Source organism: Chionomys nivalis, chromosome 20 (assembly GCF_950005125.1).
Source record: "Chionomys nivalis chromosome 20, mChiNiv1.1, whole genome shotgun sequence".
NCBI classification, from domain to species: Eukaryota; Metazoa; Chordata; class Mammalia; order Rodentia; family Cricetidae; genus Chionomys; species Chionomys nivalis.
In genome coordinates this window covers 47933252-47957567 of record NC_080105.1, presented here as the reverse complement: position 1 = coordinate 47957567, position 24316 = coordinate 47933252, and the positions used below count along the sequence as shown (strand labels likewise).

Genomic DNA, 24316 nt, shown 5'->3' with positions numbered 1-24316 from the left:
AAACGTGTAACCTCTCTGAGACCAGTTCCACACAGCCAGGTGTGGCAGACTCGCTTCTGTGGCTGGCAGCACACACCTCAGCTGGTCACACAAGGCCACAAGGCTTTTCAAGAGAAACTGCAGCTTGGTCAACCATGGGTTAGGGATCTAAGTCACTGAGTTCTTGAGCCTGGATTTCTCCAGACCCCACTATGTCCACGTCATCACTCACTTCCCTGTCCCAACAGCAAATGATAGGGCAGATTCTCAGGGCAGGCAGCCTAAAGCTCGAACTGGATTCTGAACTCATCTGGAAAGGCCCATTTCCCCTTCCTACACTTTTAAAGGATTTATTTTTATTATTTTTTAAGTGCAGGTACATGTGTGTGTGCGTGCATGCTCATGTGTGTATGTGCGTGTGTGTGTGTGTGTGTGTGCGTGTGTGTTTAGGTATGTGTGCTTGGGTGCAGGTGTCCACAGAGACCAGAAGCATTAAGTCCCTGGAGCTAGAATCACAGGCAGTTTTGAGCCACACTCAATGCATGCTGGAATCCAAACGTGGCTCCTCTGCCAAGACAGTATGTGCCCCTAACCACCGACCCATATCCCCCTCTCGCCCACACACTGTTTAATTTTAATCAGAACAGCCTGACACCTTCATCCTCCTGAAGCCAGGGAGCCGTTCAGAAATGGAGCAGCCTCCGGGACTTACCAGCGCCTCTGCACTCTGACTGCAAATGCTCATTTTCTCTCTTCCTCTGGGGGAGAGAGGAGTGTCCTCGTGGAGAGAGGAGGAGTGTTCTAACCCTCGTGGAGAGAGGAGGAGTGTTCTAACTGACATTTCAGAAATTAAGTTCCCAGTCAGTGTGGAACACAACTAGAAAAAGATCCAGGGAGCTGAAGTACTGAGAAAGAAAGTTAAAAGAATTCAACTTCTGTGGGGCCAAAAATAGTTCATATTTAAGGAGTCAAATAACCTAATAGAACATAAACCACCAAAATGCAGTTCCACTTAACCCAACAGGCTGGTACTATGGATTGTATTTACCCCTCATTTTTGGCATTCTCTCTGAGGCAGGATTTTCCTCTCATTTCTCTTCATGATCCCAATGATGAGACTTAGGACAAAAGGCAGAAAGATGAAGAAGCCCAGGATCATCCAGCTGTCCTGATGCTTGCTGAAGCGCTTTGCTGTCAAAATTATGTCTGGAAAGGAAACGCCAGAGCGGACAGGTTCATCTGAAGCTTAGACTCCTTTTATTCCACTTTAATCTCATGTATGCATAATGTGCTTAATACTTTGGCAAACTACAGGCAACTATCTTGGGGGAAATAAGACAACACTTCAAAACTACATGACATGTTTTCCATATGTCTTTTTCTGCATATTTATTTAATATTCTGGTGCTCCCTACTTGTTTGGAGGGATGTTGGTTTCGTGTGGTTCATTGGTCATATCAATAATTCAAGATGCCATTGAGCAACCTCTCCACATCCCAGGGCTCTAAGTTCTTCTAGAATGGGGACAAGACCACTGTGCCCTCAGCAGAGATCTGCAGATGACCACATGCTGGGTATTTCAAATGGAATGCGACAAGGAAAGATGCTGAGGGCTTCCCACTAAGCCACAAATGCTGGAAGAATCAGGTCTGCTCAACCTGACTCAAATTCTTAGTTTATCTATAACTTAATAGTTATTTTCATTCAAATATTTAAAAATTCACTATGTTAACAGAGTTTAAGTGAAAATGCAAGAAAATTTTGTTATAAAAACTTTGGTCCACTGCCTTGCTAAGTAAGTTCCTCTCCTTAGATGCACACATTCTTATAAAACTCCATCTTTCCATGCAGTACTAACGCTTTAGGCACACAAAGCCTCCTCTTTCCACCTTCACCACATCTGTGTGCATGTGCTGAGGACCTTGAAATAAATACAACCAAGGCAGTGAGAGATTTAGACAATGAAAGATTTAAGACACTGAAAAGAAAAAAAAACCCTGAAAGATAGATCACCTATGCTCGTGAATTGGTAGGATTAATACTGTGAAAATGGGCCAACTTACCAAAAGAAATCTATAGATTCAGTGTGATCCATACCAAAATCCCAATGCAATCCTTCATAGAACTTGAAAAAAAATTAAATCTCATATGGAAACACAAAAGACCCAGTAGAGCCAAAATAATCCTAAACAATAAAACAATCTGCTGATCATATAACCATCTAGACTTCAAGTTATGCTACAGAGCTATAATTATAAAAGTCAGCATAGTGTTGGCATAAAACATTGATCCATGGAAAAGAACTGAAAACCTACATACAAGCCTGAACTGTAACAGGCACCTGAGTTTTTACAAAGAGACCAGAAATATACATTGGGTAAAAGATAAAATCTTCACTAAATGGTGCTACTCTTATTGGCAACTCCAAGTACAAGAATGAAGCCAGATCCTCATCTCTCACTCTGCAAGAAGACTAAACTCCGAATGGATCAAAAACTTCAACATGAGACCTTATACCATGGATCTGATAGAAGAGAAAACAGGGAGCAGGGGTTGGACTCAGTGGCACAAGAAAGGATTTCCTGAGCGGGAGCCCAGCGGTGTAAATGTTAAGACCAACAGTTGACAGGTGGGGCCTCATGAAACTAAGAAGCCAATGTACAGCAAGGGGCGTGGTCAGCTATAGGCAGCCTACAGAATGGGACAATCTTTATTAGACACATGTCAAATAGAGGGTTAGTACCTAGGATATAGAGAGGACAAAAAAACAAAACAAACAAACAAAAAAAAAAAAACAGCAAACAAACTCCCCAAAACACCTGAACATCAAGAGAAAGCAACAACAACCAAATTAAAAACTGGTGTGTGGAGCCAAACAGAGTTCTCAAAAGAAGAAACAAATGGCTGAGAAACATTTTTTTCTAAATGTCTGACATCGTTAGCTGTTGGGGAAATGTAAATTAAAACTCATATTATCCCAGTCAAAATGGCCAAGAAAACGAAAGCAAAATCCCCCAAACAGATGATGACAGATGCTGATGTGGATGTAGGGGAAACAGTTATTCTCTACCGGTGTGAGGGCAAAGTTGTCTGGCCACTGTGGAAACCAGTGTGAAGGCTTCGCAAAGAGCTCCGCCATCTTGGGCAGCTACCCAATGGACCCTGCATTCTGTTAGATACCTGATTGCCCATGTTCAGGATTATTCTATTCATAATAACTAGGAAATGGACACGGCCCAAATGCCCACTAGCTAGTGCATGGATAATGAAAATGTAGGGGATTTACACAATGGAAGATTATCCAGAAGTTCAGAAAGATGAAGTCCACAGGTGAGTGGACAGAACTGGGACAGAGCATTCTGAGTGAGACAACCCAGACCCAGAAAGACAAACATTACAGTTTTCTCCCATTTCTGGGTATTGGTTTTGGGTCTTCAGATATGTGTGTTTTATTTGGAATAGCCACAGAGGTCAGAAAATTAATAAAGGGACTTGGGGGGTCTTTTAAAGGAGGGGGAGTAAAACGGTGGCATAAGGGTGAAAGGGGAGTAATACAACCAGAAGGAGGGAATAGGAGGGGAGGATGGGGGGTACGGGGAGGGGACAATAAGACTAAGGACATTTTTAAAAAGTCATATGGAAATTTACACTGTAGCAGCTTCCTAAAACTTTACATACACACAGAACAAAGCTGCAATGGACTTATGCAGTAACGAGGTGACGAAACCTCTCCTAGACACCAGAGCCCAGCAAGTGACCAGTATCTGGCATGGGTTACCTCTTTTGGAGTACTGGACCCATGATGTCTCATAGTTCCAGGAAACACTACAGGCCAATACTCTTGGCCACCCCTAGAATGAGAAGGTGAGACCCTGCTGTCGAAGACACCACACGCTCCAGTCATAGGACATAAACACAGCAGTCTGTCACCACCTGGAGGTTTGGTGTCTACTGGGTGGCTGGCGAGTGCTGTGTAGATGACCAGAAGGAAAAGTAAGCCGAGGTCTTCCCCAGCTGTGAACCACGAGAGCTACAGTGACTGGCCTGACGGGGAACTGTGGCTAGAAACGTCATAGGCCCTAGAGAAAACCCACCACTACTGGGATTCAAAAAAAAGGGAGGACCCGAAATTGGTTGGGTAGGAAAGCAGCAGAGGATCTACGGAGAGCTGAGGGAGGGTAGTGCATACGGCCAAAGTGCTTTGTTAGAAATCTTCGAGGAACTAAAAACTGAGAAAAATCTTGAATATTTTTATGTTTTATTAAATATATTTTATTATTCTGCTAAGTGTAAATAATATTAAACTGACCCGGACTCATCATTCCCGTAGATTTGGCACATCCTCCCATCCTCATTGGAGAAACTTCTTTTTGCAGTAGGTGAAAGTTAACAGAGACCCATGCATGGTCAAGACGTAAATAATAAAACTGCAGAATGCCCAGCTGTAAATGAGACAGCCACACCATACCCCTCCCCCACCAAGGCCCAAGATCCAAGATTCCCTGAAGACGAGGGCAGAATGATTGGCAGACCCCGAGGTGGGGGATGACTACAAGAGACTGTCGCTTTCCGGACACAGCAGGACAAATAGGCACTCAAGAGGCTTTGACTGAATGCCCCAGACCTGTGCAACACTCAGCCAGACAAACACGTGACGTGGAGGGAGGGGGCGCAAAGTCCCACCCGTGACAGAGCAGACTGTCAATAGCTGCAGGGAGAGGGAGAGTTGAGCTTCTTTCGTCACATAAGCCCCAGTAAATAGACCATGTTCTAGTGGAAGGGCACACATCCAAGAGTATAGGACCAGTAAAATCCATACTTCATGGGTTGCAAAAAGAGAGAGGACCCGAAGTTGGGTAAATTAGGAAGAGAGCGTGGATCCAGAAAAAACCAAGGGAGGGTGGTAAATATGGTCACAATATAAACTATTCAAAGTCTTCAAGGAACCAATGAAAAATATGAAATAAAATTCAGTTCTGGGAATTTTCAACTACAAAATCCTTTTCATTCCAGTAACCACAAGGTTTCTTCTTTTCTTCTGTGTTCTCCTGGTGACATAGTTGCAGTGCAGTGGACAGGATGCCAAACACTGAGTCCGTCTCCTTGTCCTCTCTCCCTTCCCTTGTTGCATAGCCATAAACCTAAGGTTTTCTCTACTGCTCCCCCTGATTGGACTACAGTGCTGACAGAACTGGCTGAGGGGAGATGATGTCCATCAAGGGGGGAATCTATCACTCACACTCATTATTCTAAATACTTCCCGTGGCCCGGCGGTGGTGGCGCACACCTTTAATCCCAGCACCTGGGAGGCAGAGGCAGGCGGATCTCTGTGAGTTCGAGACCAGCCTGGTCTACAGAGCTAGTTCCAGGACAGGCTCCAAAACCACAGAGAAACCCTGTCTCGAAAAAAAAACAAAAACAAAAACAACAACAACAAAAAAACCAAATACTTCCCGTGACTAGAAGACTGGGTCTCTTTGGTTGACGCGTCATTTAACGATTCTAGCCGTTCTCTCCCCCTTCCTTCCTTTCCTCCGTCCTTCCATCGCATTGACAGGAATGTTGAAGCTGTCTCACCAATTACCCTTAAGCCTATACTCCTCTCCAGTTACCCGTAGGCCTACGTTCTCCTCTCTAGTTACCCATAGGCCTACACCTCCTCCAGTTACCCATAGGTCTATACTCTTAAGATTTGACAAATAGTTCATGCAGTTTTCTGATATTATTCTGTCCTGACTAGAAACAAGAATCTAATTTTCTGTTTTGTTTTCTGCCTTTGTTTTTCAGACCAGATTTCACACTGAAACCCAGGTTGGCCTCAGACTTGGAGCAATCTTCCTGCTTCAGTCTCTCAAGTGCTGGGATCTCAGGCAGGAGCTACCATGGCCGGCTTCAACCACTCCTTTTTTTAGTATATGTTTTTAGCATGGGCGCTTGTCTCAGACACTGTGTTTCTAAAATGCCACGGTGCCCTGAAATTACACAGTGTCCTTCCCACACTAATTCCCGTGGTCACCTAAGACAAGTATGAACTATGGATTATGAGCTCTTCGTGTCCTTAGTGAATTACAAACAGCATTATTAAAAAAATGCCTTCGCATGAATTCCACAGAGAGCCAAACTGCTTGCTATTCAATTTCTTTTCCTTTGAGATAGCGTCTGGCTAGTTGCCTCTCAGCTTGGCTCAAGTGAGAGTTGTTTTGAAAGAGGAACTCTCAGCTGAGAAAAGGACTCCGGAATGAATCTACAGGGCATTTCGTTAATCAGTGACTGATGTGGGGGGGCCTAGCCCATCGTGGGTGGTGCAACCCCGGGCAGGTGGTAGTCCTGGGGTTTATCGGATAGGAAACTGAGCAAGCCAAGGAGAGCAAGCCAGCAAATAACAACCCCATGGCCCCCACAGCAGCTCCTGCCTCCAGGTTCTTGCCCTGTTTGAGTTCCTATCCAGATTTCCTTCAGGGACAGAGTGTGGTCTGAGAACTACAAGGTGAAATAAATCATTTCTTCCACAAGTTGCTGTGAGTCATGGTGTTTTATCACAGCAATAGAGACCTAAATAACACAGATAAGGGTCTTCCACTTTAACCCAGGCTAGCCTCAAACTCGTAGCACTCCTCCTGCTCCAGATGCCTGTGTGTTGAGATTGTAGTCGGGTACCACTCTCGCTGTACAAATTGAAACAGATTGTGTTCATGCTCCCTTCTACTCTTGACTCTCAAAGAAATGTGTCCAGCATCCTTGAACCTCTCGTTTCAGGAGCCAGGCATTAATTCACAACCATGTTTTAGTCATTGCTATTTTCAAATACTTGACATATTAGACAATTTATTCATTGTCCACTTATATATCTACTCAGGCCAACACAGCTGAGGCCATTGCTTTTCAGGTAACACACTTTCATTATTAAACTTCCATGTTATTGATTATTTTGACTTTCTGATCTCCATATTATTCCTTCTCCAAATACCCACTGGCGTGCTCATGGAGGAGATATATGAAGGAATAAATGATTGTACCAGCGAATGGCTTGTGACCTGGCTTTCTTTCACCATAGGAACAAGGGAAAATATGAGCACGTACTCAGAATGTGACTTACCATTATCTCCTGGTAGGGAATACACCTACATTTTGTTGTACATTTTTCTAAGTCTCAGTCAGAATGAACAGTGTATTCTAGGGTTGCTTTTCAATAATTTTCTGTTTTAATAATATGAAATACGAACCTTGCATATAGTTTTCATTAGTCTATATATGACTTTTAAAAGTTTTACTTCACGACATTTCTGAAACTTAAGGAGTGCATTTCTATTTTAGTTTACATCGCTAAGTTGGTTAGAGCTGGTCAGGGGAAACTCATTACAAAGATGGCCCCCAGCTAATTTACCATTAACTGGGCTGGGAAAGATTTCACAAAGATGTCGCTCTTCAATTAATACCACAGAAAACAACAGACTAGTTGTCTTGGAGATTTATTTGTACTGACCTGATTTGAGAACGTTTCCATCGTCGATGCTGCCCCCTGGTGACCCAATCTGTAATTTACAGTCTGGAGGCATGTAGTCAGGAAAGCATTGGCAATTACCAAAGTTATTACATACCTAAAACAGAGAAACATGTAGTCATTTTGAATCATCTTAGCAGGTAAATCTGATGTATGTGACTGAAATATGTAGAGGTTTTATAGCATCTCATGCAGACAGGCCATTGTTGTAGGCCACAGGGTTTGTATCTGGGCAATACTGGTGATTACTCTTCTCCTCCAGCATGCAGAGGACCTTCCAGCAACATGAATGGTAGTCACTAGGGGTAATGTTTCTAGCTGGGTACCAGCTTGACTTCTCATGTTTTCTCTTAGGTATGAGTGCTGTAATCCAAATAGTCATGGCTGTTCGGTCTATAGTAAGGGACCAGGAGAGGAGAGAATCTCATAAGGAAATGGAAATATAATACAGTGTTATAGAGGGGGAAAGGAAAAGCATAGGAAGAATAGTAGGAGGACGAAGTAGGGAGGGGTGGGAGAGCAGGCTACACGCGGGACGATGAGGGGGGACTTCCCGGAAACCTGCTCTTACAGGAGCTTCTTAAAATTATTTTCATTTTTAACGGTGTGTGTGTGTGTGTGTGTGTGTGAATATACTGAACTGAGTAAGAAAACGGTCATACAAGTGTATGAATAAAGGAGGATATTTGATAAATACAGTGCCATATACAATGGGCACTCTTAGAAAACAGAGACTAAACAGTAAACTGCTTATAATGAAAAAAAAATCTATGAAAATGCAGCAAACAAAATGCACCCTGTGATGGGTGGGAAGCCAGCAGCTGAGCGTCATGGAGTGCATCTCTTCCATTTCTTTACAGCATGCACTAGAGACTGTAGAAAATGCAGCAAGACAGGTAAAGGAAATAAAACACACAAAAGTGAGAAAGAGATAATGCTGTCCTTCAAGGCAGTCCGATGCAAGCTTCAGACATATGTCAATTGTTTACAGTAATGGAAAATAGGAATTTGGAATTAAAAATATAATTTTTAATTATATTCACCATTTACACAGATGAAGTGGCACACTTATTTATGAACATAATTACTTATAAATATGATTTATGTTAAGAAAACAGCAAAAATTGTACTAAACTAAATTTTTAGTAGGTCAGTGGTGATGCATGCCTTTCATACCAGAACTTGGGAGGCAGAGGCAGGTGGATCTCTATGAGTTTGAGGTCAGCCTGGTCTACAGAGTTCCAGAACAGTCAGGGCTACACAGAGAAACCCTGTCTCAAAAAAAAAATTTTTTAAGTATAGAAATGGAGAGATAATCCACGCTAATGGAATGCTTTTAGGATGTTTGATCTTACCAAAATGATCCATAGATTCACCATGACCCTAAACCAAGTCCCAGGCAAGTTATCTCATGATACAGACTACAGAGATCTGTCAAGCTAAATTATGCATTTAAAGAAAAAAGGTCTAGAACAGCAATGCTTATCACTGTTGACAAAGAGCTAAGATGAATAGCTTCATTTTATGATCATTTTATGAACCATAAACTATGGAAATCATGAAAATGTGGCGCTGATAAAGAAATAGAGAAATAAACCCAAAGAACAGTAAAGAAAGTTCAATTTTGATCACATAAGTTAGTTTTCCTTTAAAAATATTTTATTGGACACCATTCTCACAGGTCAGTCAGAAAATTAACAGAGAAATAGGGAAACTAAGAGATGTTAAGAATCGAATGGACTTAACAGACATCTATAGAACATTCCATTCAAACATCTCAGCACCTCATGGAACCTTCTCAAAAATTGACCACATACTAGGTAACAAAGCAAACCTCAACAGATACAAAAACATTGGAATAATTTCATGTATCTTATCGGATCGCCATGAGTTAAAATTAGAATTCAACAGCAATACTAATTCCAGAAAGCCCACAAACACAAGGAATTTAAACAATGCTCACCTGAATCATCAATGGGTCAAGGAAGAAATAAAGGAAGAAATTAATGATCTCCTAAAATTCAATGAAAATGACCTCACAACATACCCAAATTTATGGGACACAAAGCAGTGTTAAGAGGAAAGTTCACAGCACTAAATGCTTACATAAAGAAGCTGGATAAATACCACACTAGTGAGTTAACAAGACACCTGAAAACTCTAGAACAAAAAGAAGCAAGCTCACCTAGGAGGACTAAACAGCAGGAAATAATCAAATTGAGAGCCGAAATCAATAAAATAGAAACAAAGAAAGCAATACAAAGAATCAATGAGACAAAGAGTTTGCTCTTCGGTAAACCAATAAAATAGACAAATCTTTATCAAAACTAACCAAAAGGAAGAGAAAGAATATCCAAATTAACAAAATCAGAAAAGAAAAGGGGACATGACAACAGATATAGATGAAATCCAGAGAATCATTAGGTCATATTTCAAAAACCTGTACTCCAAAAAATTGAAAAACGTAAAAGAAATGGACAACTTTCTAGATAAAAATCACTTACCAAAATTAAATCAAGACTAGATAAGCAAATTAAATAGACCTATAACTGCTAAAGAAATAGAAACAGTCATCAAAAGTCTCCCGACCAAAAAGCATCCCAGGGCCAGGTGGTTTCAGTGCAGAATTCTACAAGATTTTCAGAGAAGAATTAAGACCAATACTCCTCAAATTGTTCTACACAATAGAAACAGAGGAACATCCTAAACTTTTTAAAAGAGGCTACAATTATCTGATACCCAAACGACACAAAGACATTACTAAAAAAGAGAATTACAGACCAATCTCACTCATGAAGATTGTTGCAAAAATACTCAATAAAATATTGACAAACCAAATCCAAGAACACATAAGAAAAATCATCCACCATGGTCAAGTTGGCTTCATCCCAGAGATGCAGGGATGGTTCAACGTATGAAAATCAGTCAATGTAATCCACCATATAAACATTCTGGGAAAAAAAGCCACATGATCATCTCATTAGATGCTGAAAAGGACTTCAACAAAATGCAACATCCCTTCATGATAAAGGTCTTGGAGACAGCAGAAATACAAGGAACATACCTAAACATAAGAAAGGCAATATACAGCAAGCCAACAGCCAACATCAAACTAAATAGAGAGAAACTCGAAGCAATTCCACTGAAATCAGGAACAAAACAAGGTTGGCCACTCTCTCCATATCTATTCGATATAATACTTGAAGTTCTAGATAGAACAGTAAGACAACAAAAGGAGATCAAGGGGATACAAATCAGAAAAGAAGAAGTCAAATTCTCACTATCTGCTGATAATATGACAGTTTACGTAAGTGACCCTAAAAATTCTACCAAGGAACTTCTAGAACTCATAAACACCTTCACTAATGTAATAGGATACAAGATTAACTCGAAAATTCAGTAGCCTTCCTTTACACAGATGGTAAATGAGCTGGGGAAGAAATCAGAGAAGCCTCACCCTTCACAATAGCCACAAATAACATAAAATATCTCGGAGTAACTCTAACCAAACAAGTAAAACACCTGTATGACAAGAACTTTAAATCTTTGAAGAATGAAACTGAAGAAGACACCAGAAAATGGAAAGATCTCTCATGGTCTTGGGTAGATAGAATTCACATAGTAAAAATGGCAATCTTATCAAAAGCAATCTACAGATTCAATGCAATGCCCATCAAAATCACAGCAAAATTCTTCACAGACCTAGAAAGAACAATACTCAACTTCATATGAAAAAAAGAAAACCCAGGATAGCCAAAACAATCCTGTATAATAAAGAAACTTCTGGAGGCATCACAATCTCCGACTTCAAACTCTACTACAAAGCAACATTACTGAAAGCAGTCTGGTATTGGCATAAAAACAGACAGAAGGACCAATGGAACTGAATCAAAGACACAGTTATCAATCCACACACCTATGAACACCTGATCTTTGACAAAGAAGCAAAAGATATCAAATGGACAAAAGACAGCATATTAAACAAATGGTGCTGGCATAACTGGATATCAACATGTAGAAGAATGAAAATAAGTCCTTCTATATCGCCATGCACAAAACTCAAGTCCAAATGGATCAAAGACTTTAACATAAAGCCAATCACATTGAACCTCATAGAAGAGAAAGTGGGAAGTGCACTTGAACTTGAAAACTTAGGCAGAATTCCAGGTACACACTCAAGATGGCTGTACTGGCTGTTTTTACATCAACTTGACACAAGCTACAGTCATTCAGAAAGAGAGACTCTTGACTGAGAAAGATGCCTTTGTAAAATAGGCCTGTGGGCAAGTCTGTAATGCATTATTTTTTGATGATTGATGTGGAGAGCCCAGCTCACTGGGGACAACACCACTCCCAACACAGCCATGTGGAGCAAGCCAGTAAGCATCACTCCTCCACGGCCTTGCTGAAATTCCTGCCTCCAGGTTCCTGGTCATAGTCATGGCATTTAAGAGTGGTGCAGCCATCAGTTCTCCAAAGCAGGAGACTGGAACTGCCCGCAGTCACCTGCATGGTCACAGTCGCCTGCATGGGCCTGCATGGGTGGAGTCACTTACCCCATTCCCTTTGCACTTCTTAGTGGCATTACAGTCATTTCTTGTTAGATCAACTTCTTGGCAAGTTCTGTTTATGCAATACTAAAATTAAACATAGGGTATTTCATGGTCACAAATGTCACATAAAATAAGCCACTATTTGTAACATAAAAGGTACATATTTGTTGCCTAAAAGATGTCCAAGGTCCGCTTATCCATTTTGCTTTGATTCTAATACCAATGTTCTAGCTTTCTAAAATAAGCCCCCAGCAGCAATGGTATCAAAGCAGGAGGAGCCTCTCTACCGGGAGCTAGACAGGGACTATGTGTGGTTGGAATTTTGATCCCTACAGTTTGAACTGACTGAAATCCGCATTGCATTTCCTACAGTGTCAATATTTGTTAATGGATTGTTGGATAAAAGTCAAAATTGCCTCCTTAAGGCTGGAGAATAATCTTTCCTATGTCTCAAATGCAATTCATAGGTTGTTTTGACTCTTTGCAGTGCACATATCAGAATTGTAAGGTAAGAGAAATAGTTTAACTTTGTTTTTTTGGCAATTATCAAACCTTGTCCTGTCAAAGTAGCAATCAAATGGTAATCGGTAATCTGGGTATGTAATTATTTTGGTCTCATTTAACTTTTTCTATTTTGTTGGGCTTTGTGGCTTATGTTTTTCAATTGTTGACACAAGATGTAATTAAGTAATTCACAAAATGAATACATCAAATGTGGATGAAAATGACATCTTTGTATTTATTCAAAATTAATATGTAACCAATAAATAAATCATAAATTGTATATACTAGCCTTTCTTTGATCCTTACATTCAATATTCAATGTAATATTAAGTATTCTAGCTGGAGCAATTTAGATATTAAAAAGAAAGAAAAGGGGGCTGGAGAGATGGCTCAGAGGTTAAGAGCACTGGCTGCTCTTCCAGAGGTCCTGAGTTCAATTCCCAGGAACCACATGGTGGCTCACAACCATCTGTAATTTGATCTGGCTCCCTCTTCTGGCATGCAGACCGAACATTGTGTAATAATAAATAAATAATTTAAAAAAAATAAAAAGAAAGAAAAGATATTCAAATCATAAAGGAAGTAATAAAATTATTTGTTTGTAGATGACATGATCATATATGTAGATCTCCAATGTACGCAGACAGACTATACAGAGATGCCCATGCCAATACACGCAGACTGACTGACTGTGGACAGATGGCTATGTAATCACACACGGGCTTGTAGATGGCACAAAGATATCTATTTAAATACACACAGGCTGACAGATTACATACAGATGGCTGTGCAAACACAGGCTGACACACTACATATAGATGTCCAAGAAAACATACACATAGATTGACTGACAGACTGTAAAGTCATGATCAGGCAAACACACCCAGGCTGACAGACTGTCCCCAGATTCATCTACCATAGTCTCATGCTACACACTGATGCCTTTGTAAACACACGACAACTTACAGACTGCCACGGAGGTAGTGCAAGCACACACAGATCGGTAGACTCCTCACAGATGCCCATGAAAATGCACACTGACTGATTATACACAGATGAACGTACAAACACACACAGACTGACAAGCTACACACAAATGTGTGTCTATAAACACTCGCACTAACACACTATGCACAGATGAGCATGGGAACACACAGGAAGTGACAGAATGCACACAGATGGATAGGCAAACATACACAGAAGGGCAAACCACACACAGATGTCTATGCAAACACACAGACTTACAGATTAGAAATACACAGGCAAACACACACACACACAAACTTGATACATCAATGAATTCAGCAGTTTCAGGATAACATATCAAGTTGAAATACATCAGGTACATTTCTACCAATTAACAATGGACAATCCAATAAAGATATTTAAAGTTTTTGTCTTTATAATAATAACACAATATTTACTTAGAAATAAATTTAGCCAAGCAGGAAGAAAGAGACAGGTTTGGGCCATAGACTTGAAAAGCCAATTCCCCCTGCCAGGCAGTGACCTGTGTTCCTGACCAGGAACAAGACACTATCTTCTACAAACTAACAACTGTAGCTTTAAGGAATTTTTTTTTTTTTCTAATTCTCCATTCACAAGGCAATCATGCTCGGCACTCTTGGAAGTTTGTTCCCACTTAGATGATAAGAAAATCTGGCATGCTGTCCTGGCAGCCGTGGAGTCTGGGCACACTATCTGGGGTGGACTAGGTCCCAGTGCTTGGAGCTCCTACCTCATAGTCCTGTGTGGAATTCTGATCATGGTATCTGGGGCTACTATCCTATTGGAAGATCTGAGTTGAAAGGTACACCTTTGCTAATGGCTTGCTCATTTATTTGGGGGTGGAGTTCTATTCTGTCCTGGTCATCAGAGTAGGGCCTACGTGCATCTCAGGCTCAGAACTGTGGGTTTCTCCATGCCTATGGCTCAAAACACCAAAATATTCTAAGACAAGGGAAACAGGCCAGGTCCACCATGCACCACACTTCCCTAACCGGATATTCTAAACCTTCTCTTTATTCTATTTGTGAGAAGTGAGCTCATAGATGTATCTCATCTATGAGGAAATTGGCCACACAAGGCAGGCAGACCCAGGAACTGGGTTACTCAGAACAAATAAGCATCTCTGGGGTTCTGGAACCTCTGATTTTGGAGTTTTGAGTTGGCTCTGTAATCTCCAAGTAAAGTGTGCTAAAGTGTTTATAATCGCTACTTTTAACCTCAAAGGGCTATTTGTGTGCTTTCAGAGCTGGGTCTCCTCATCCCCTAGACTGATAAACTCTGAACTTTGGTTCTGTCTGTGTATAATGACTATGTGAGTGTAATGTGCGCATGCGTGTACACAGCTATGCTAACACATAGGAGCCTGTCTCTGTGCAATAGCCGTTAGCCACACTTTCCTAGGTCAGCTTTGGCTCTTCCAAACTGTTCACACTTCCGCTCTGATCAGATACATAGCACATAATTTATTCAGTATGGATATGGCTTGCAGCAAAGCAAGGTGAAGTGAAAGCTCAGAATTTACTATTGGAAATGATTAGGTCTAAAAATAATAGCACTTGGTGGTTAGTAGACTCGTGTCAAAAACTTGTACGTTTTAGCTGGGCAGTGGTGGCGCACACCTTTAATCCCAGCACTGGGAGATAGAGGCAGGCGGATCTCTGAGTTCAAAGTCAGTTTGGTCTACAGAGTGAGTAGCAGGACAGCCAGGACTACACAGAGAAACCCTGTCTCAAAACAAACAAGCAAACAAACCAAGCCCAAGCCCACAGTTTTTTCACATAGGGACTGAGAAGAAGCAATGCAACCCGCTAACTAAGGCTTATTTCACACCATATCGGAAAGGAACACAAGCTTCAGGGTCAAACTGTGATCACCGTCCTGGAACACGGCTGTGGTAATTACACAGCGAAACGTAATCCTCAGCCTCTTACCATCTGGGGTCCACACACAGTGCCATCAGCCACAAACGCGTGATCTCTGCCATCTGACCTCGTAGATAACCCAGGAGGCGTGGACAGGCACACCCTGTTATGGACGTATGAATAGACCACAGACCGGGCTGCGCTTTTTTGATTCTTGTGTGGCTGAAAGCAAGCTAATTTCCCACAGAGAACATCCCTGGAAATGGAAAGGACAAAATTCATCATTTTACTTTTCAGCGATCCCAGCTTCCTTAAGTGTTGCGTGGATAGTGGCCTGAATGCTTGGCTCGTGTCGTAAAATGGGAAAAATGGCACAGTAGCAACATTGTTTTATGATGTTATAAGATTTTTTAAAAACATAAATGGCTAAATGCAAGCAGATTAATTAGCACTGTGGCAGAACTGAGATGTTTACACATCTACACATGACTCTGTTTTCTAGTGCAGGTCTTCAGGGACACTTAGGCTGACTTTAATACAGTTCAGTCAGGCTGGACCTGTCACCTGAAGTTGCCCAGTGGTGGCAAACCACGTATTCTTTCAGTATCTTTTGATTATGTGCCATTATTATTATTATTATTATTATTATTATCATTATTATATGTATATTATTATATCCCATAGAATTTAACAATACATTTGTCACTCAAAACTGTGTGTACATAGGTGCCCATACATGTATGTGTGCATGTACATGGAGGAAAGAAGACAGCAATGGGGGTTAGGCTTCAACTGCCAGTCACCTTTACCTTTTGTCTTTCGCTGGCCTCGGGCTCACTGAGTAAGTTAGGCTGGGTGACTAGTGAGTCCCTGAGAGCTGCCTTTCTCTCTCTCTCTCTCCCCAGCACCGAGATCACAGTGTCGACCACCACATCTTAGCTCTCTTCCCATGAGTTCTGTGGTTCCAACTCTAGCAAGACTTTACAGGAGCTAGAATTTGCTAGAATTTGCCCAGCCCCTTGCGACTTTTTTAAAAAATACCCAAGTAAAATTCTGGCAGCACTTGCTACAGGGCCGTCACTCCCAGTGCAGACCCAGGAGCTGTTTTATGCTACAATAAACCACGTTACAATAGTCCAGTCGAGCCATTGAGACATGCTCTGTGGCTTTACATATCAGTCATTTGGAAATAACAAACAAGGTGAAAATTTCTTTTCTCTCAACAATCATCTGTTTAAAAAAAAAATCAAAATACCCGCTTTAGGATACCTACAATGACAGACAGACTCAAAACATGAGCCAACTTTAATACTTAATTTAGAACAGAACACCCTATTTTCTGAAAAGTGGGCAATTCCTCTTAATACATTTCATCCTATTCCTCATTCAGTCGAATTCTTGGGGGAGGGGAAACTGGAGGAAAGTGAAAACTCTGAATTTCTAGGAGATTACACACACATACACGTGTGCATGGTGTTCATGGCACATGCGCACATGAGTGTGTTCATGCATGCATGAGAATATTTTCCTATCATACAATTTGATAGTTGTTTTGATTTAGTATTTGTCACTTGTCAAGCAACGGGACTCAGAAAAACAACCACACTTTACATACATACTTTTGTGCACATTGGGATGAATTTTTGAAACCACAGCTTGCCAGTTTTTCACGTGGTGAATTAACTTTCTCAAAACAGGCATAGGAGGCGCCTTTCGAACCTAAAATGGGAAACATGTCCTTTAGGTTATTATCCTTAATGCAGCCTACGCACTCTTTAGTCACCGACTAATAAAACTGTCCTTTCAAAATAGGCATGCGTTTTTCAAGCTTTGCTTGATTTTCATGGGCAACATGCCAATGTCATAACACAAAACAAAATGGATCATATCCAATGCTAGTAGTTACATTGATGTATTTACGTATTTCTTTGTTGTTCTGAAACAAGGTGTACTGTACATCTCAGACTGGTCTTGGCTCAAAAATCTCCTGCCTCAGCCTCCTGAGGGTTAGCATTAGATGCATGTCCATCTTTGCCCCCTTAAATTTTTTCTAAAAATATGTACTGTGTGTGTACCTGTGTGTGTGTATATGCATGTGCATCGTACCTGTGTGTGTACACATCTCTATATGTAGAGATCAGAGTGAAAGGTTATGTGTTGCTCCTCAGGCATAATCCACCTTGCTTTTGATTGTTTGATTATTTTATTTATGTGTATACATGCCTATAATATTCAATCCTCTCAATTGGTGATCAGATAAATAACCAAATCAGGCCTGAACAATTACAAGAGTGGTTTGAAGGCTCTCTCTCCCTAGATGAAGACATACAGGCAACCAATGGCTGATGAAAGAGGGAAAACCAGTTTCTCCTGTATCAAGCTCTCAGGTAATGTTACTCAATCCCAAGTAATCTTAAACACATGCGCACAGGCGCAACACCAAATGGGCTCAATTGGCTGTACTTGTACTACATACGTGCGTATGTTTGAAACAATAAAGAAGAGGTCATGAACTTGAGAGATGGGGGACCATGTGAGGAGTTGGAGGAGCAAGGGAGTATGGAAATCATGTAAATATAGTGCTCATGTCTGAGATTATTTAAAAATTACATTTAAAAAGAGTTTAAACAGAGTTAACTTACAATAAGGCAACTTAGCCCCAATTAGTTTTTATAAGGTAACAAGTCCAGTGTCAGGAACAGGTTGCCTCTTATGAGGTCCTATAGCTCCCCAAACATTATAGATTATTGCCATTGCTCTTGGCTACTTTCCAGAACTTAACAGGAAGATCCTGTAGCTGAAGATGCTACCAAGCTGGTATAACCTGCAAGTTTCATCCTTACTGGCTAGCTTTAATGGTACTAGTACATGATGCGCATGTTACCAGAACAAAAAAGTCATTATCCTACTTATCCATCTGAGATCTTGTACACTACAATTACAAAGGCCCGGCGAGATGTGTACACTGGTACACTAGTGGTACAAATGTCCTGGGAGTAACCAGCCACTTTCTGTTTGGATGTAAGGCCAATCCCATAAGGTGGAACATATAGCTAGTACTGTAATTTGGGATAAGAACATGTGACTAGACAGGTCATATTGCCTAGGGGAGAGACTATTGTTCTCACAACATTGACTAGATTCCTAATGACTTATGAACATACCCATACCCACTCTCTGGAGCATTTTTCTGAAGGCTCCCTCCCCCACATCAGGCCACCCTTCATGTTGACTGTGGCAGATTTTTCTTACTCTCTTCTTTGAAGCTCTGTCTTAATGAAGTTCCTCTCCACGTTTTAATTGGAAGCCAATCTTTTCCTTTAAAGCCCAGTCATGTTATCTCAGACAGGAAACTCTGTCCATCCTAACTGTTTTCCCACCTCAAAGTCCAGTCATAGCCTACACGCCCATGGGGTTCTCTGTTCATCCTGAGGCGTATTTCCTGTTATTTCCCAAACCCATTGCTCTGGTGTCTAACACTGCATTGTAAATCTGATATGTATTCAAACTATTTTAATCATTCGACATATAGATGATCATATTGGGGCACACTAAAAACACCAGCAGGCATGCAGGAGTCTTATCTGGATTTCTCTAAAATGTTATTTGAAAAAAATATGAATAAGGTCAAAACAGGAGGATGGTGAGTTCAAAGTCAGCCTGGACTATGTAATGAGACTGTCTCAAACAAACAAAATCTGTCACAAATCAGAAGCAGGAGTTCTGGCCAGGTAGCCTGTGGCTGCTGTTGCATTACCAGTTTCTTGGTCAGAAAAGAGGTTACATGTGGATGGCATTCACTTTCAGCTTTGTAAGGCTCATGTTTTCAATACTGGATTATGAATGTGGTAGATAATAGAAAATTAAGCCATCACTATCTGTTTATTTGCTACTTATATTTTAATATAATTTAGGAGGAATGGGCAACATATTTTTTTTCAAACCAAACCTACATGGCATTTTTCTTGGAAAATTTCAATCATGCTTTTAATTTTTTTTCTTTAATTTCAGTTTATCCCTCCTTAAAACTGTGACCCAGGCTCTTCCTCATTGAGGCCCTATGGCGTATAATATATACTCTACAGAGCAGTCCAAGTGCACCACAAATACAAAAGAAAGCAGTACCTTTTCCAAACAAACTGACACACTGGTCGTTGAGAGCTTGGCACTGTCCGTTGTAGCAGTACGCAGATCCCAGCCTGCACAAATAACCATTCAGCGCAAAGGTGTCAGGAACACAGTGGTTAGAGGATCCATTGCAATATTCTGTGAAGTCACATTCAGGGTCAACAGCCTTCCTACAGGGAGTGCCTGCTGGTGACAGCTAGGGACAGGAGGAAAAAAAAAAAAGATCAGGAGCTGCGAATGACTCTATAATTATTGGTCAAAGGAGTCAGCTAAACGTGTGTGGTTGTGGCTGAGGGACTGACACCTCCCCAGACTAAGAATTCTAGAAAAGTAAATCCAGGTAAAGTACCCACTGGGAAGCCCAGAGAAGGGCAACTGTCTTTGTGATAGACACAGATCCCCACGGACAGCAGGCTGGCAGCTGCCCACAGCCTTGTGAACTCTGACATGAGCAGCATGTGCATGGAGAAGCACAGAACATTTGGTTCCACCTCTGATGCTGGCAAGACCCAGAAGCCAGGTCCAGCTTTGACTCTTACTAGCTTATTCGTGTGGGAGAGACAATGAATCTCTTTAATATTTGCAAATTCGTAATGAAGATCACATTCTCATTTAATGGAACGCATGCTTAGAATACTGAACAATCGGCACATCTCACCACCACCGTTTATTATTCTGAGAACAAAAGGGTCTCTCTGCATAGTTCAGATGCATTTTTATGGCTGGTTGAACACATTTCTCATCTGTTGCCATCCATAACAAAATTTATACTTTCCAAATGTTGAACTACCCTATGTATTGAAAACACAGATACACACACGCATGCACACACATACACAGACTATAGCATCTGTAATTGAACTAATGTTTAATAATGAAAAGATAATTAATAAATAAAAAAGTATCTTTAAAGAAATGAAAGAGAAAAGTCACAAGTTAGAGTTTCATACCCTGGAGATATACGTCAAGATGAATGAGAGGGCCAGCAGGACGCTTCAGTGGACAAACGTGTCTGCTGCCAAACAGGATGAGGACAAGGGCCCAATACCTGGAGAACTCATGTTGGAAACAGAGAACTGGCTCTTACAATTGGCTCTCTAACTTCCACTTATGCTGTGGTGTACACATGACAATTCATACACACGCAAAATAATTTTTAAAAACTAATGAGAAATAAAGCCTTTCCTAGGCAAACAATAGCTGAGAGAACCCACTCTCGGTAGACCCAGATGACACAAAATAGTCAAGGGAGGCTTTCAGATATAAGAAATGCAGCATAAGGGGGGGTGTGGCTCAGTGATAGATCACTTGCCTAGCATGCACACAGGGCAGGGGTGTGGCTCTGTGGTAGAGCACTTGCCTAGCTGCACACAGGGCAGGGGTGTGGTTTGATATATGCCTAGCATACACACAGGATGGGGGTGTGACTCAGTATATGCCTAGCATGCACACAGACCTGAATTTAATCCTTCACAGAATAAAGAAACAAACCATTAAATAAGGGAAGTGCAATTAAAATATAAGAAATATGATAATCCACAGATATTTGCAAAGGGAAATGAACAGAGTAGAAAATGGAATACAGGGCGTTATCTTCTTTCTCCTTGTGTGTGAACTAAAGGATACAAAGGTGGCAGCAGCATTGATGACTACAGGAGTGTTTTATGTAGCATCTGTATAGATATGGCAGGATGAAAGGGTAGATTATTGAATCTACTCTGAAAAGAGAGAAGGGAGGATATAGATTTGTTCACTATGTAAAAGTGGTTTATTATGAGAAGGTATTATGCAATTAATCAAAGATTATTAAAGTCTGGGCAACTAGTAGAATAATAGCTAAGAAGTCTAAATAGTAAAGGTAAAAGAGAGATGTAGATTAATGATTTTATTTTGTGTTTAATTTACAAAGCAACTTAAGTATCATATGTTGGAACTTAGAGTAGAACATTTTCTTTGGAAAATCATCCTGCCATTTTCTAAAAAGTCTCGAGTCCACTTGCTGCAGGATTCAGCAGGTCTCATGACAAGTAACTAGCTAAAAGTGAGATGCTGCTTCTAAATACTGTGTATGAATATGTCACATGACCCTGCACGGGTCTATAACCGTGGGCGTGTCCTAAATACTGTGTCTGAATATGTCACATGACCCTGCACTGGGGACTGTATTAATAACCTGTGGGCATGTCCTAAATACTGCTTATGAATATATCACATGACCCTGGACCGGGGACTGTACTAATAACCGGTAGCATGCCATTGTGAGACTTTTACACTATTCAGCAGCAGAGAAGTGATGGACTGATGTGAAAACAGATCTTATGTGCATTACCCAAGATGCTCAGTTTGTATGTTTACACATATGGCTCACCTGTGATGTTTCTGTGAAAGCAAAATGATAAAAGTAGGAAAAGTTGGTGAGTGATAGGGACTGTGGGTAGACTCGGGGCAGACTCGGGGCAGACTGTGGGTAGACTCGGGGCAGACTGTGGGCAGACTCGGGGCAGACTGTGGGCAGACTCGGGGCAGACTGTGGGTGGGCTGTGCCAGGACTGTGGGCAGACTCGGGGCAGACTGTGGGCAGACTCGGGGCAGACTGTGGGTGGACTGTGCCAGGACTGTGGGCAGACTCGGGGCAGACTGTGGGCAGACTCGGGGCAGACTGTGGGTGGACTGTGCCAGGACTGTGGGCAGACTCGGGGCAGACTGTGGGTGGGCTGTGTGAGGACTGTGGGCAGACTCGGGGCAGACTGTGGGCAGACTCGGGGAACACTGTGGGAAGACTCTCTGTGAACTGACTTTTGGGAGGCTGTGGAACCGCCCCACCCTTGAGGAAGACGCTGCTATGCTGTTGATCGTGCTAACACTTAGAAACTTTCATTAATCAAGCTTTACTATATTAAATTAAATATTAATAGAAAATTTGAGCTAGATAATTAAACAAGCCTATAATCCCTGAACTTGGGAGGATGAGACTGGAGGATTTAAAGCTCTGAAGTCAGCCTGGGCTGCAGAGTGAGAGCCTAAAGACCCAAGGCCTGAGAATGTACAAGCCCCCAGGTTCAAACTTCAGCACCACAGGAAGCTGAGGACAATTGGGGGAAAGGAACATATGCAATTTTTATATATTGTTGACTTGCAAGAATGGGGATCCTGAGTATTTGCTCTCTCACCCAACCACATTGTGTTAGGGATAGTGTGGCACTACGGCTGCAATTTATGACCTAATTTATCGTGAATTTGTATAATAATAAAAAAATGCATGCAACCAGGGCTGGTGAGATGGCTCAGTGGCTAAAGGTGTCTGATGTCAAGCCTGAAACCTGAATTCAATCCCCAGAACCTGCATGGAAGAGAAAGTATGACTGCAAGTTATCCTGTGCCCTTCACACATGCATCGTGGCATGCTTGCATGCACACACACACGCACACACACACATGCCTGCAACAAAAATTAACTAAAAGGTAATCATTGCAATGCCAGAACCAATTCTGACTGCTCTCAATGTGATTTTACTTACCACCCTGTGAGGGCTTTGCACTGTGTATGTTTTGTCTGTTGTGACAATTATAATTTCCATCGGCCATCATTTATCTGACTTTGTGAGCTCTCTGACTATTGACATGCTCCACGGTGTAGTGTACATTTTTTATCCCGTTCAAGCATCTAGAAGACGATCAGCTCTGTAGTTCCCATACCACAGACTCAGAAGCACCAGTCTGAGATGTCTTCTTTCAAGCTCGCGGTAGTTTATCATGGAATCTCTAGAGCCCACATTCTTTGGATCATTCCACGTGGTTTGATTTAATCTCGTCTTGCATTACTGCGGCTCAACTTCCCTTTGCTAAGTACCAGCCACTCACCTCACAGCTTGGTGTGCAACATCGTCCAGAGCCACACTTTGCAGAGGCTTTCAGCCTGCATGTTTCAGAGTTGCAGCACTCTAAAAACTGGCATTCCTGCACTTTCGGAAGAAAGAGGATTCCGGTTAGGATAGATGCCCCAGCTCTCCTTCCTTCTCCCCTTTCTTTCTGAGACAGGCTATCACATAGCTAAGATTGCTCTACTGTACAGTGGAGGGTGCCAGTGACCCCCCTCACTTTCCAGCCCCCACCTCCCAGGCTCTGGGATTTTTGGAAAGCACCACCACCCACAACTTGATAACTCTTGCTCTTTTATCTCAACTTTAATTCGCATGCTGTGCTCCTAATTACATTCAATGAGGCTTCAGTACCCTCAGCTTTCATTATTTCCAGAATTACCGAAAGTATGTGCGACTGAAAGCACTAAGGAAATAGCACTTAAATCAGTTGTTGATCTCTAACATGAAAATTTTGGTGATTGACTCAGGATTTACTAATATGGAATGCATTGGGGTTGGGAGGAGTGTGACTTCCCAGGAGAAACACAAACTTTCTTCAGTACTCTCATTAATGATTTGTTTGCTACACATTTCTATTGAGAATGAAGCTAACCTTTAGAAAGGAAACCAAGACACGTTAAGCATTTACCCACGGACCCTTTTCCCATTGATAGTGTTGGCAGTGGTCTGTCTATGACATAAGACACCTCCATTTGCTCACAAAGTCACAGAACATGGAGTCTGTATATTAAGACGGCGTTGGAGGCTTCTGGTGCCACGGTTGTTTGAGATGCTTCTGTGATACTGTTGCTATTCATTTCAGGTGGTTAAAGTGACCCCCGCTTCTCTTGATTTCTCCATCTAAGACATAGCGGCCTCTCTTATTTTCTATCCTGGAAATTTCGGGTCTTTCTGATTGGC

The 24316-nt window shown here is 41.5% G+C and overlaps 1 protein-coding gene across 1 annotated transcript in view; it reads right to left on the bottom strand.

The window, feature by feature from the left end:
- Window positions 1–1030: 1030 nt before the first annotated feature.
- The window catches only part of LOC130862637 (disintegrin and metalloproteinase domain-containing protein 18-like), a 50433-nt gene continuing 27147 nt past the window's right edge, over window positions 1031–24316 (bottom strand). Inside the window, exons 13-19 of the mRNA XM_057752347.1 lie at window positions 23397–23492; window positions 19533–19731; window positions 17027–17126; window positions 15477–15663; window positions 12037–12117; window positions 7463–7577; window positions 1031–1185 (exon numbers count right to left, since the gene is read on the bottom strand). Of these exons, the coding sequence (XP_057608330.1) occupies window positions 1031–1185; window positions 7463–7577; window positions 12037–12117; window positions 15477–15663; window positions 17027–17126; window positions 19533–19731; window positions 23397–23492 (933 nt within the window). The remainder of the gene's footprint in view (window positions 1186–7462; window positions 7578–12036; window positions 12118–15476; window positions 15664–17026; window positions 17127–19532; window positions 19732–23396; window positions 23493–24316) is intronic.